We start from the raw sequence: 14,797 nt of genomic DNA on the forward strand, positions 1-14,797 counted from the left end.
ATAATTTCAAAAAATTTTAAAGGCAATTCTTAAAAAAATCACTATATTTAATTTTGTGTAGCTATAAGAGCAAGGAATAAGATTGAATAGGCTACACGTTTTCAATTCTGGGGACAAAAAACAAAGCAAAATCAAATATCTACAAGATTCAAGAGCCCCCTCATGTTGTCTGAAAGAGTTGCTATCGACATGATCCTATACCCATTATGTGTCTTACACTGAGATTCAGAAAAGAAGGTCTATGTCATTGAAAAAATCAGAGAAATGTCTAGGAAATATTCTATATACTTAAAAATAAAGATATATCATATCCATTACTTTAGTATAGTTGTTTAAATCAGTGGCTTTTGGGTTCCATAAGATATGTCCAGAGAAGCTAAGAAAAAAAGGCATGATCAGGGGAGGTTTGCTTAGTATGTGTTAGCACCAGGTCTTGCCCCAAACAAAACAAGGCTTAGACTCTGGGGCCAAAGGCAAAGAAACACACAAATAGTACAAAAAAAAATAATCCCTAAAGTAAGATAATCATGTCATCAAAAAGCTCTGAAACACTGGTTTTAAAAGTTTTCTTCAAATTAATTGGAAATGAAACCAATATATTAGAAACAGGTTACAACAAGCACAACATACGGATGCATTCATGTCACTCTAAAGTTAATTAGCCACTTCTTAGTAACATATCAGTATATCACTGCAGAAAATGTTGCTTTGCAAACAAAGGACACTGATCTCACCTGATTTCATTTTCATACTGTGGGGACAGTCTACCTGAATTCTGGTAAAAGCTTTTCAGGAAAGAGGGGGCAGTGACGGAAGGGGCAGAGAAGGAAGTGTGAAGACTTGGAAGACTGGAGGAAGAATTACTCTCCTTGTGCATGCGCCGAACTGATGAAAAGATGCTGGGTACAGAAAATACAGCAAATTCGTCTTAATTTACATTTTGGCACAATCTTCATTCACTATGAAATAGCATATACACAGGTTCTCGCTATTAATGTAATCAGGGCTGAATTTATATGGAAAAAAACTTATATGCATGCAGTTCTCTATTAGATGACTATGACTTAGTTCACTGTCCACAAACCGAATTCCTCATCTATGCAGCGTGTCTAAGCATATGTGTTTGTCTCTAAAAAGCTCTTAACAATTTTAGGACAAAAAGTGTTTGTTTTGACACGCAAAAGATACTTCAAGGGGGAAAAGTAGGAAAGCACAAATAATTACAGGAAACAAGTTCCAGAAGGAAAAACTGATTATCAGTAGTTCAAAGACTTAATTATTTTAAAGATATAAACCCTTCTAAAAATTTAAGAACAACATGTTTGGTTGTTGGAAGTCATCATAATCATAATACCTTTGGCTTAACAAACGTTAATGTCCATGTTCTTTTCTTGCAGCCTGTGGAATTGTGCAGCCATGGTTTTATCTGAATCCCTAAATCTACAAAGTTTTTTTTCCAGAAGATTCTTTTCATAGCAAGTTTTTACCATGATATAAATAGCATCTTTTCATATTGACAGAAATTCTTTGAGCATATACTTTATGAAATGTGGAAAACATAAGGAAAAACAGACATCATTAATAGTTTAAAATAATTAATGTTTTAAATTCTTGAAAATAATTTTTCCTGGAAAAAGAGACTTAATGTCTTGGGTAAATATAAATGATCATTAAAAATTTTCATATATACATGAATACTTAATCCTTTTTCATAAAAGAAAATCTGAGGATAATTAGTTCTATTAATTTACTTTATTTTTATATATCCTAAATATTTTATTTTTTAATATCAAATTATTCAAAAAACAACAATCAGCATTCAATTTCATCCTTAAAAGAAATGCTGGTAAATTTGATAACAACTAATATAAAAATTAATCTTCTTTTTACTTAGAGTTCTGTTTTTTTTTTTTTTTCCTCTCTGACTGGAACCCCTATCAGACCGTTTCCTGAACCAAACTCATAGGTAACGAAGAAAAACAAAATTAGTTCTAGGATATAAATTCTGATTTGTACTACACGGTAAGAAGTATAATCATTCTACAATTCCAAATTCACCCCCTTTATCATCTCTTACCAAATGCCAAATGATTTCGTTAAATATTTTTTAAATACCATGCAAGATAGTTTCTAATGGATACCTCCTGTCAATTATGGTATATGTATTCTTCTTTGTAAACATCATTTTATTCTAGATAAAATTTTTAACAATTTTCACATTTGGCTTTAATTTATTATGAAATAAAACACAGCCAATTTTTATCTCATGTATAAAAGTAACGTAGGTGATTTTTTTAACCCCTGTGCTTACAGGAAGTTCTGCTATGTTATTTGCAAATTTGCTGACTGTTTCATGAAAGACATCGTCAAAGAGACACTGAGGAACATGCGTTGTCAGAGGTTTTCCAGACAAAACAACTGCCTGATATCTTGTTTTCTCCATTTTTCTGGGGAAAAAAAAATATATATTTCCATCCAAAATGCTTTAACTCTTCTCTTTCCGGGTGCCTTAAAGCTTGCCTGTTTCCCTTAGTAACGAAGGTTTTTATAATTCCATTTATTTTTCTGAAAACTAAATGTTGGCTACAGCATGAAGTCACAATAACTCTTGACTCCACCGTGGTCAGAAGAGAGTGACAGGAGAATTTTGTTCCAGCTTCTGGAGGGAGGTTTGGACTCACCTGCAGTGTTCATTGGAGCTATGCCTCAGAAGAGGGGAGCGAAGCCCGTGAGCCTTCCCATCCTGTAAATTCAGCTTTCTCTTCGTGCTGGAAGGTGGGTGGCTGAACGTGTGGGCCCGTCTCCGAAACTGCGGGGAGTCGGAATCCTCTTCAGGGAACGTCTGCCAAGCTGAGGACAGTGGGGAAGCTGGTGGGGTCCCTGGCGGGGAGTCTCCTGGGGAGCAGTCCTGAAACGCAAGAAGTCAGGCCTTTCTTTCCTACACCGATCATGGCAGACCTGCTCAGAAGCAGAGCTCAACCGTGACAGGGTGCCTCTTCTTCCTCCTGAGTCATGACAAACTGTTGTAGGTTTTTTTTGTTTTTTGTTTTTTTTACTCAATCCATGCTGAAGGCTGATCACTATCGCCACCACCCATTTCTTCTGATAAGCAGCTGTCAGACAGCATCCGTAAAGGTAGGCCAGAAAGTGAAAGGGATGATAAGAGGAGGTATTCTTTGCCCTAACCCTTTGTGGTAAAATGCTCTACAGCTACTGTACTGTTCTCACTGTTGCCAGAAAGATGAAAAGAGATCCTGACCGAAAGAGGGTGGAGTCTGTATTTACGTATCTACTGATTTCCGTGACATATCGGTTGCATGTTTCCTGTACTGTCAAAACAATATCACAACGCTTAAGTGTCCAAGTCTCATGGCAAAGATTTCAGGAAAATAAAATAAAGCCTGTTAAGTATCTTCCCTCACCATGGATGCTTCTATCTAACTACGTGTTCCCTGAGGTAAAAAATTTTTTAAAAGACATGAAAAACAGGAAATGAATGAAAAGTGAGCTATGCCAGAATGCCTCTCATATTGCATGGGTAGACATCATAAATCTTTCAATTTAGGCAAGTATGCTGTTTATACTTTCCAGAACAGGCTCCACTGTTGAAATGTTTAGCTTGATAAACTTTGGTTAGGGCTAATCGACTCATAACTGGACTAAGTCCTCAATTCTACCAACACAAAGTTTAGTGAACATATTTTAATATTTTTCCATTAAAAAAAATAGGTTGCATTCGCCTCAGGTTACATGTTACAGGAAACAGGAAACCAAACCTACTGAGAATTGTCTATGAGATAAAGAAGAGCCTAATGTTGCAGTTAAAAGCGTTAAATATGGGGGAGGGGGAAGTAATAAGAGGAGAGAACAAAAGATCAAAAGATCACTGTATAAGTGCAATAATCATACGGCTCCTTTTTCTATGGCCTTGGATCAACAGTTGCTCAAATATTGTCCCCCAAAGTATACTATCTCCAAACAGTAAAAAGCCTGACAGAGCAGAGTCAGACAGCAAGGGATGTGTTCTGTCCCAGCAAGAGAAATCCTCAGTTGAATAAAGGGCAACATGCTAAGAGCCAGAATCTTCTTTAAAATAATAAAGGCTCAAATAGTTACTTTTTAGAAGTCATAAAGAGCTCATAACAAAATAACTAAGCACGCATATCATCATATTAGTGTTGGTTTTTACCAAGTTGCAATAGTAGGCAAAAAGGAAGCTCTGCTTAGATACCTTCTCTGAAGCAACACTGTTGGATCGTTCAAAGCTGTCCACACTTCCAAGCCGACCTCTCATTCTGTTCGCTCCCTGAGTGAAGAGAATAAAATTCAATCGTTCATAGGGTTTGAATTTTTACTTGAAACCTATAAAAGGCAGTTGCCTCTTCATGTTAGCACTACATTGATCCTTTTGGGGTTCGCTCAAATTTGCTGGCAGTATTAACAGCCATTCCAGCATGGCAAAGAGAACTGTCTGCAATCTACTTCCATTACTTCTAAATCATCCATTAGATAACCAGATATTCAGGCCAAGCTTACTGAAGTGACTTTGGTTACAAAGTCAAACATTATTCACCCATAACATCAGTGAGAGTCCCATGAACTTGGTGTCACATACAGATAAACACCCATGTGGAAAGTACAGCACAAAAAACCACAACAGTTATAAAAGAAAATGGTTTTAATACATACAACCTCCCTACAACCTAGATCATAATTTACATTATAGGATTATAATAAACACAGGTTTAAATAAGAAAACTGCATCCTAAAATGTATGGATTTAGCTTCATTCATTATTCCATAATGCAAAACTACTTCAATAAAGTCTCTCTAGAAGACTAGATAAAAGTTTGCTTCAATATTCGTGAATCGGTTCTCAATTTTCTTTTCTCACAATTCTTTGGTGACGATCTAAGTAAAGAACCAAAGGGATCATCTCATCTATTTCTCTCTATACTTCATGTAGGGAGAAACTGAAGTCAAGTATTGAAGGAAAGACGATGGAAAGGCTGGATAGGAACCACATCACATAGAAGGTCTTAAGAGACAAAATACAGACCAAGATGTTCTATATAACTCTAAAACACATGGGAAAGTTCTAAAAAGAATAACTAGAAATACATCAAGTCAGTGTGACAGTGACTCTCCACAATGAAAAAACGCACAATATTTTTATAGCACTTTACAATTTTAAAGTGTGTCTCCAAACGTTTCTTGGGCTTAATTGGGGGGGGGTTAAGTTTCATTTTAATTTTTTTTTTTTTTTTTTTTTTGCGGTACGCAGGCCTCTCACTGCTGTGGCCTCTCCCGTCGCGGAGCACAGGCTCCGGACGCACAGGCTCAGCGGCCATGGCCCACGGGTCCAGCCGCTCCACGGCACGTGGGATCCTCCCGGACCGGGCCACGAACCCGCGCCCCCCCCATCGGCAGGCGGACCCTCAACCACTGTGCCACCAGGGAAGCCCTCATTTTAATTTTTAATCAAAGTGATACCTACACAAAGTTTCAAAAGTCAAACTGTGCTACCAAACTTATGATGTTAAGTGGCAATCACCAGCCCCCTCCTTCACATGCTGAATCCCATTCCCCAAAAGCAAACACTTGAAATTACTTATATCAATGCTTCTGTTATTCAGCTTACATTCCTTTTCCTTAATCTTTCCATTTTAGGCACTATCCATTGACTTCCTACTCTGGAAGATGAGACTTTAGGATTCTTACTTCATTACCCATCCCCATACACACTTCTCTCTTCCCCTCTTCTCTCAGTAGAGTTATACCACGCGTCGGTTAAACCAATATTTTGTGCTTAGATTTTTACGACCTTGTAAATACTGTTTGCACCTGAGCTACATATTTTACTACTAATACAACTCACATCTTGTACAATTTGTTCTTCATGGAGTTAACAACTACCTCAGTAATCACCAGTTTATTACTACTAATTTATTTATCATTAATCTATTACCAATAAATCTCAATATGATCAAACATTACATAATCTATTAATTGCATATTTTTTTCTTTGAGCTACCCATTTTGGAGATCTCTGTCTTCCTGCCCCAGTCTGGACTGGTAGCAATTTAGGTTTGCTGAATAGATGTTTCCAGTATTATCCTTCACCATCAACCTAGAAATATCCTTTGATGCTATTCTATGTTGGAATTTCTGCTTCCTTGAGCCCATGTCTTCCTCTTTTTTAGTTTACTTCGTCATTTTGGTGGGACATATACTCCAGGTGCTTTCTGAGAACAGGAGACTGGGAAGTAAATTATTTTTTCATTTACATGTCTGTAAGTGTCTTTGTTCTATGCTTATATTTTATTAATAGTTAGGCTGAATATACAATTCTGCCTGGAAACGTGCCTTCAGAATATGTAAACATTGCTCAACTGTCTTTCGGTACAGAAGTCGAATGTCATTGTGATTCCTGAGCTGTATGTGTGCCCTGCTATTTCTCTGGAACAGAATCTAAGTCAGTCTTTCTATTGTGCATCTTCAGAGCCCATTACATTTTGAAACATGTCCATCAGCTCTAAGAAAACTTTTAAATGATTTCTTTGAAAATTTCTGCATGCATTTTCTTTCTGGAATGCCTACCATTTGGCTTTTGGATCTCCAGAAAACTTTTAACCTCGTTCTCTTATTTTCTATTTCTTTGTCATTTTGCTGTACTTTCCGGAAGTTTTTTTTCAACACTAGTTTCCTAGCCTTCTACTGAATTTTTCTTTTTATGTCCACAGTCAGAAAGTTGTAAGAGTTCTTTCCTGTTCTCCATGGACTCTTTATATTTATGGTATCCTACCTTGTTTCACAGAAGCAATATTTATTCTTATCTATGTATATCAATTATAGTTTTCTATTTCCGGTGGCTCCCTAAATAACAACTATATCAATCATAAAACAAACAGCTGCATCTATACTACTGAATGCTTACCACGTGCCATGTACTATGTTAAACATTTTACCATGCATTGCCCCCTTCATCCCCACAATAATTCTAATGAAGTAGGCATAGTTTTTTGGCTCAACTTTACAGATAAGGAGACTGAAGTTCTTACAGATTAGGTTGCCAATGTTTACACGGTTAAAGGACAGAGCAGCAATTTGAATTCAGGGAGTACAACTTTAAAGTGAGGTTCTTGAGCTCTCACTCAATAGTACCTCCTGAAGATAGAGCTTTGTGAAAAGTAGAATTACAAATAAAACCAATTAACCTACATTGGTTAAGGGTTATTTTGCAAATGTCCCAGAACTTGATGAAGGCTCTTTCAGTTCTTCAGTTCTATACTATAACCTGACATACTTCCAGCAATAAACCATACATTTAGCTGATAAATTATTGGGTTCGTGTGTGTGGAAAAGAAAAATGGGCCATGTTGCTTTCTGCTATTTTTTAGCTGCTACTTACATGCCAACCTGCCTGGTTATCTCAAACAGGTTATTTGGTCACAATAGAGAAAGCAGTCAGATGGATATCAAACAACTTCCATCATTAGAAAAACACTTAACTGACACATATTACTCATAGGAGTGTTTTATCCATGAGTTTTTTGTACACACAAAGAAAACTAAACCTACTTTAAAATTATACTCTACCAAAATCATTAATTCACACACTTCAGCAAGTGAGGACAATGGCTGTTACTCTGAAGAGAAAGTGAAATGAGGACTTACTCTTCTTTTTTTTATAAATTTATTTATTTTTGGCTGCGTTGGGTCTTCGCGGCTGTGCGCGGGCTTTCTCTAGCTATGGTGAGCGGGGGCTACTCTTCATTGGGGTGCGCGGGTTTCTCACTGCGGTGGCTTCTCTTGCTGCGGAGCATGGGCTCTAGGCGCACGGGCTTCAGTAGTTGTGGCTCGAGGGCTCTACAGCGCAGGCTCAGTAGTTGTGGCGCACAGGATTAGTTGCTCCACAGCATGTGGCATCTTCCAGGATCAGGGCTCGAACCCGTGTCTCCTGCATTGGCAGGCGGATTCTTGATCACTGCACCACCAGGGAAGTCCCTTGATGACCGTTTTCTAATGACTTACACTTTATATTAGTGAATATTTCTCTTTTAGAACTATAAACATACATTAATAAATATATTAGGAAATGTTCCTCTTTTGGAAAGCTTCAATTTAAGAAAAAGCAACAGGGACTTCCCTGGTGGCGCAGTGGTTAAGAATCCACCTGCAAATGCAGGCGACACGGGTTCGAGCCCTGGTCTGGGAAGATCCCACATGCTGTAGAGCAACTAAGCCCATGTGCCACAACTACTGAGCCTACGAGCCATGTCTACTGAAGCCTGCATGTCTAGAGCCCATGCTCCGCAATGAGAAGCCTGCACACAGTAACAAAGAGTAGCCCCCGCTCACTGCAACTGGAGAAAGCCTGCGCACAGCAACGAAGACCCAACGCAGCCAAAATTAATTAATTAATTAATTTAAAAAAAAAAAAGAAAAAGCAACAAACAACCAGAATACAAGACTCTGTCTTTTCACCTTTGCGCAGATAGCTTTTTCAGTTTAACTATATTATGATTTGGTAATGCATGTGTCAAGCCTTTTTGCCTTGGACCCACTTTTTAATTGCTAATGAGCTAAGCATTAAAGCATTTTCAAAATGTATCCTATTTCATAAACAACTATAGTTAGTTAAATAAAATATTCTGACTTTTAAAAATAGCAGCAGTTATGAGCCAAACTATGACTGGAGTGTCAATTTTCTCCTATGTCACTCAGAGAGAAAAAAATAAACTGACAAGTTTCAGAAGTACACAAAAACCCTTTACTGTGTAACCTTTGATACAACATGGGTAGCTGCCAACCTTCTCAAGAAGTCCATTCTGCTGCATATGGTACAAGTAAGACCTTGTTAGGTCTAAGACCTTGTTAGGTCACATAATTTGTGGTACTTACCAGCACTTTGGGACACAAAAGCTACAGTATCCACCTTGACCAAAACAGGTTGACAGTGCCCTTGCTGAAAAGTCATTACAGCCGTACAAAGCTATGTAAGCAGTACTTCAAAGTCAGCCGTGCACGTACTGTGCAGAATGCCAAGGTACTCAGTGGGATAAAGAGTGTCACACTCTAAATACCCTTGTGTCCTTTTATAAATGACAGAGGTTTCAGAGCTTACCACTGCTGTATGTACCAGCTCATACCTACAGTGTGATATTTTCCTGATATACTGACATTACACCCTCACGGTAATATGACCTAAGCAGGTATGAGTATGCCCGTTTCACAAGTGGGGAAACAATGGCTTAGAAAAGGTAAACAATTTGTAAATAAAGGTAAATAAATATAAAACCTGCTAGGGTCAGATCTGGAAATCGGATCCTCTGACCACCTACGTAAACGATCTTTCTACTAAAATTCTCACTGAAAACCATAGGAGAGAGGGAGAAAAGGAGGGAGGGAAGGAATGAGCGAGAAAGAAAGAACATAACTGATTTATAAATGTTGAAGATGAGGAGGTAGGAGAAGTTTATGAAAAGCTGCATTAACATACTTCCGACAAATCTTCTAGAGGCTCTTTTCCTAAATTGTTTTCTGCTAATAAAATAATAGCATTGTCAAATGACCATGCTCGCTGCAAGGCTTTTGTTAGAATTAACAAGAATCTCAACCATCAACAGAAATTACCCATAAAAGTATTTTGAGTTCTAGCAAAGAAATAAAAATAAGAACACCAGACATCACAAGTCACTGTGTCCCAATGCACTACTGCACTTGACTTTCTTGCTTTTAACACTTTTGAAGATAACAGGTAGTTATTTTGTAGACTGTATCTCAATGTGGGTTTGTTGATGTTTCCTCAAGATTAGATCCAGGTACTGCCCCTTTGGCAGGAATAGCACAGAAGTGCCACTGTGTTCTTTGTATCAGTGGCACAGGATTTCAATTTGTCCCATTGCTGAAGATGTTCAATTTGATCATTTGATTAAGGTGGTGCCTGCCAGCTTTTTCCATTGTAAAGTTACTATTTTCCCCTTTGTAATTAACAGGTATTAATTCTACCCAGTAAACATCCTGATCATGATCAAATTTCCAATGTACTAATTTATTTTTCCTATCAGAATAGACTTCTAGTTTCCTATCTTATACAACAAGTCACTATCTGTTGCTATCATTTATTTTGATACTCATTGCCTCAGATGTCACCAGTGGAAGCCCTTCAAGGTTTTTATGTCTTTGTGACATCCTGTTACCTTTCTTTGAGTATTTCCTTACTATCTAGAACACCACGATGCTCTACCTTCTACATTCCCTATAGTTCTGGAGCTAGCCATTTCTCCCAGGATCATGGTTCCTTCTTAAAGAATGATATATAGAAACCAAAATAGGAGTGCCAGGGCTTCCCTGGTGGCGCAGTGGTTGAGAGTCCGCCTGCCGATGCAGGCGACACGGGTTTGTGCCCCGGTCCGGGAAGATCCCACATGCCGCGGAGCGGCTGGGCCCGTGAGCCATGGCCGCTGAGCCTGCGCGTCCGGAGCCTGTGCTCCGCAATGGGAGAGGCCGCAACAGTGAGAGGCCCGCGTACCACAAAAAAATAAAAAATAAGAAAAAAATCTGAGTGCCAGACCTAAAATCTGGGTCATCCAACCAGGCTTAATTTATTTTCTGGCACGTATAGGAAAACGGTTCTCAGCTCCTATCAGTGGACAAAGTCAGGAACCGTAGGTACACATTTACTGACACACGCATATATTAACACATATACATTACATAGAACATAATATATGTAATTCTATTGCTCAAAATAGAAAACCAAGATTCCATACTGCTACCTCTGAGTTGAATCCAACAACACAGAACTCATTCTAATTTCCTCCCCTTTCATATTTGTAATTCCCTTCTCCCAGAATCCCACTATCCTTAAACATTTACATATTTGATCAGTTCCCTGTGTGTAACCCACCTCCACAATTGACACCTCACACTCTCCTCACGCCACTCAGGCTCCAGCCTCCCCACCCATGGGCACCATCCTTGTATTGGGCGCCTTGAATGCTTTCTCCCCTCCACTCTGGCTCTGAGCCATCCCTCTGCAGGATGTCCTCTTCACCGGCTCTCACTCCACTTCCAGAAACCAGGTTGCCCCCGTAGGCTGACACCCTCCTCACCGCACTCTGGTGTCCACATGCTGCACTGGGTCACCCCTATACAGAGCAACCCATACAGGCTCTGTCCCCCTGTGCTGAGCCACGGTGGCTTCCCTGCCTTACAGACCCGAGACATCTACATTGCTGTGTCTCGTCTAACAGCGTTAGGAGTGAATTGTTCAGGAAGGGGAAAATGAAGAGGAAGAGAAATAATTTTGCTTATTTTTAAACAGAATATATAAATTCACTGAATGGAATATACGCATGTCTGTTAACTTATACTCACTATTTTCAGCATTCCCTATCAGCTCCTAGGAATAAGTGAAAGAAGGGCTTCTTTATAACTTTATGTGGCAAATGATAAAACGTTCTTAAAGGATTGGCCATCAATATTCTATTATTTCCCCTCTCCTACACATATATCTCAACTGCTCAAATTCAGATATCAGAGGCACCAGAATAAATCTAGACCTGAAAATGAGACTTTTGTTGAGAGATTATTTTAAATAAGTGTTAACTAACTTAAAGTTATCTTAAAATTTTTTTAGAGGAAATGTTCGGTGAGCCAGTTGAGAATGAAGCAGTTAGAAAACACAGACATAATTAATACCTTAAAGAGCCTCAGTTTAATCTTACCCTTGAGAAGATATTTTCCAGGGAGCTAGTTAAGGATCTCTTAGCTTTATTTTTCAGAATGTCAAGTGTGAACCTTCCACTGCTCGTCGCATTTTCTGGGATTGTACTATTTGAAATAGTCTATGGAAAGAAAAACATACATTTTAGGTTGGAAATACTCAAGGTTAAATGAAGCTTTAAAGACAGGCTTATGGCTAAGCCACTAAAAAGCAGGAGAATTCTTCTGTAGCTCTATCAAGAAGTAACAAGTTAGGTTCCACATCGTGAACACACAGATTGTAAGCAAAAGAGATTAATTTTTAATATTGTAAGCAATAAAAAAGACAGAAATAAGATCTTTCCTTTATGTCTTTCCTTTCTGCTAATATATTCCTGCTGCATTTAACAAAAACTAAACTTGAGATGCCCATTTTTACTGCTGTTATTTTGATTAACAACTATAACCATCCCTTTCCAAGTTACATACTTGGAATACATAATCCAGATTACCAAGGAAAACACAAAAAATTGGTTTCAAAGAACAAAGCATCTTCTAGTAAAGCTGGATTCTGCTAATGCCTTTGTTATAATTCCATTTTCATTTGTGAGTGAGTCATTTATCTTTTCAATCGACAAGTATTGACTGATGGTACTGAACTGTATGAGAATCTACAATGTGTCCACCATATGAGGTTCTCTAAATATTTTATCTTATATAGAGGTAAATAGCTACTATGTATATTACATGGTTCTTAGTGCCAGGAAGCTTCCAAGAGAGAAAACTCATCCTTTGCTTGGGGAGGAAATACGTTCACTTGTAGCAGTGACACAAAGCAACGCATAAGAATCAAATATGGAACCATGGGTTATGGGTCTCAATGGTCAGGAAGAAAAGGATACATGGGATTCAGACAGGCAGAAAAAAGGAGGTGAAGACTTTCCCAACACTGGGGATGGTGCTGGCAAAATCATAAAGGCTGGGATGCTCACGGGACAGGGTGTCAGTACAGGTGTTTGACTAAAACAGAGGGAAGTAGTGGAAAGTGGGAAAGTGAAGCTGGAGATAAAACCTTGAATGGTCTTAAGTGCTGGATAATTAGGAAGAATCACTGATCACAATTTACAAGCGGAGGGGCATCACTGTGAAACTAATGTTTTGGGAAGATTTATGTGAAAGGACTGTTCAAAAATCACCTAAAGGACTGGGAAATCAGAGACTGGAAGATCAGATTGAAGGCTTCAGGACAGTCTACGCAGGAGGCAATAGAGGTCCATACTGGAGCTGGCTCCATGTGGTCATCTAAGGAGTTACTGCTAAAAGAAACATGATCACAATCAAAAAGGAAAGAAAACAATAGATAGAGATGTGAGCTGGACTGGGCTCGGGCTGTGTATAAGGACTGGGTTGACTCATCATTCTAAGGCTTTGAGATGAATGACACAACGAAAATAGGGAAATCGTATTGGCACTTAGCACAATGCCTGACATAGCAGCTACTCAGTGAATACCAGGTGAATAAATGGAAGGAAGAAAGGAAAAGAGGGAGCAAGGGAGGGAAAGAGACAGAGGCAGGGAGGAACTTAAGTATACTGACAGGAAAACATACACAATTTGTTAAAATCTCCTCTGTGATCTTGACCGCCCTCCATCATATAGAAAATGCATATCACTCCTCACGTACTGCCTTCGGCCTTCTGGTCAACATGACTATCACCACCAACGACTGATTTAATCAAAGCCATGAACAGATTTTAGTCTTTATGTTTCTTTTTTTTTTTTTAACAAGATCTACTTTATTTTTTTTTACATCTTTATTGGATTATAATTGCTTTACAATGGTGTGTTAGTTTCTGCTTTATAACAAAGTGAATCAGTTATACATATACATATGTTCCCTTATCTCTTCCCTCTTGCATCTCCCTCCCTCCCACCCTCCCTATCCCACCACTCCAGGCAGTCACAAAGCACCGAGCTGATCTCCCTCCGCTATGCGGCTGCTTCCCACTAGCTATCTAGCTTACGTTTAGCAGTGTATATATGTCCATGCCTCTCCCTCACTTTGTCACAGCTTACCCTTCCCGTTCCCCATATCCTCAAGTCCATTCTCTAGTAGGTCTGTGTCTTTATTCCTGTCTTACCCCTAGGTTCTTCATGACATTTTTTTTTCTTAAATTCCATATATATGTGTTAGCGTACGGTATTTGTCCCTCTCTTTCTGACTTACTTCACTCTGTATGACAGACTCCTTATGTTTCTTGACCTTCCTATGTCATTGGACATTGTTGATCTTCTTGCTTGAACTCTTCTCCTACCCTGGTCATTCACCATAATAAATCTTTCTACCTCATTATTCCCTTTCAGTCATTATCACTGGCTCCATTTTAATTCACTCATTGCCTGAAATGTGGGTGCTCCTCAGAACACCCTCCTTCGACTTCAAATCTGTGACAAAGTTCATAGTCTTCCACATTTATAATGTCAGCTCAAATTCTATGAGCACCAAATCCATTACTCTAATTAAATCTCACACTTCCAAAATTGAATTCTTATTTCTTATTTCCATCTTTCGGCCTGCTCTTGCCTTCTTTCTGTATTTCCTAGCTATTACATCTAATTCCTCCAAATCTGAAACCTTGAAGTGTCTCCCAGCAAGCCCCTCTCTCTTCCTAAACATATCTACCCAATCAGTCACTAAGTCCTAAGGATCATGCCTCCCAAATTGCTCTTGACTCAGTCCCTCCCTCACATCTCCAGGGCTCCAGTTTACCCTCTCTCTGAGACAAAATACATTTTTCAAGACGGAATCATTCAATCTATTTGTGTCCCAGTGTTATCTCTTGTCTGGTACATACTTATATCTCTGTGCCAATCACACCATATTCCATATTTTAATTCATTTGATTGCATGTTGGTTTCTTCTTACAGTTAGAGCTGTCATTATTCATCTCTGTTGCCTAGTACATAGTATGCACTTGATAAATGAATCACTTCTCACGTATTCTATTACCAAGGTCTCCTAATTGGAGAATGTGACATCAGTCCTAACACTGTCAACCCCCTTACCCAACCAGCCACACATCTGATC

General features: G+C 38.7%; 1 protein-coding gene across 3 annotated transcripts in view; it reads right to left on the reverse strand.

The window, feature by feature from the left end:
* Positions 1-14,797, reverse strand: part of TBC1D4 (TBC1 domain family member 4) — a 214,954-nt gene that overhangs the window by 46,205 nt on the left and 153,952 nt on the right. For all 3 annotated transcript variants that reach the window (XM_032611502.1, XM_032611504.1, XM_032611503.1), the window contains exons 8-10: positions 11,733-11,852; positions 4,232-4,306; positions 2,682-2,908 (exon numbers count right to left, since the gene is read on the reverse strand). In XM_032611502.1, the coding sequence (XP_032467393.1) occupies positions 2,682-2,908; positions 4,232-4,306; positions 11,733-11,852 (422 nt within the window). The remainder of the gene's footprint in view (positions 1-2,681; positions 2,909-4,231; positions 4,307-11,732; positions 11,853-14,797) is intronic.

The sequence above is a fragment of the Phocoena sinus genome, chromosome 18 (assembly GCF_008692025.1).
Source record: "Phocoena sinus isolate mPhoSin1 chromosome 18, mPhoSin1.pri, whole genome shotgun sequence".
NCBI lineage: Eukaryota > Metazoa > Chordata > Mammalia > Artiodactyla > Phocoenidae > Phocoena > Phocoena sinus.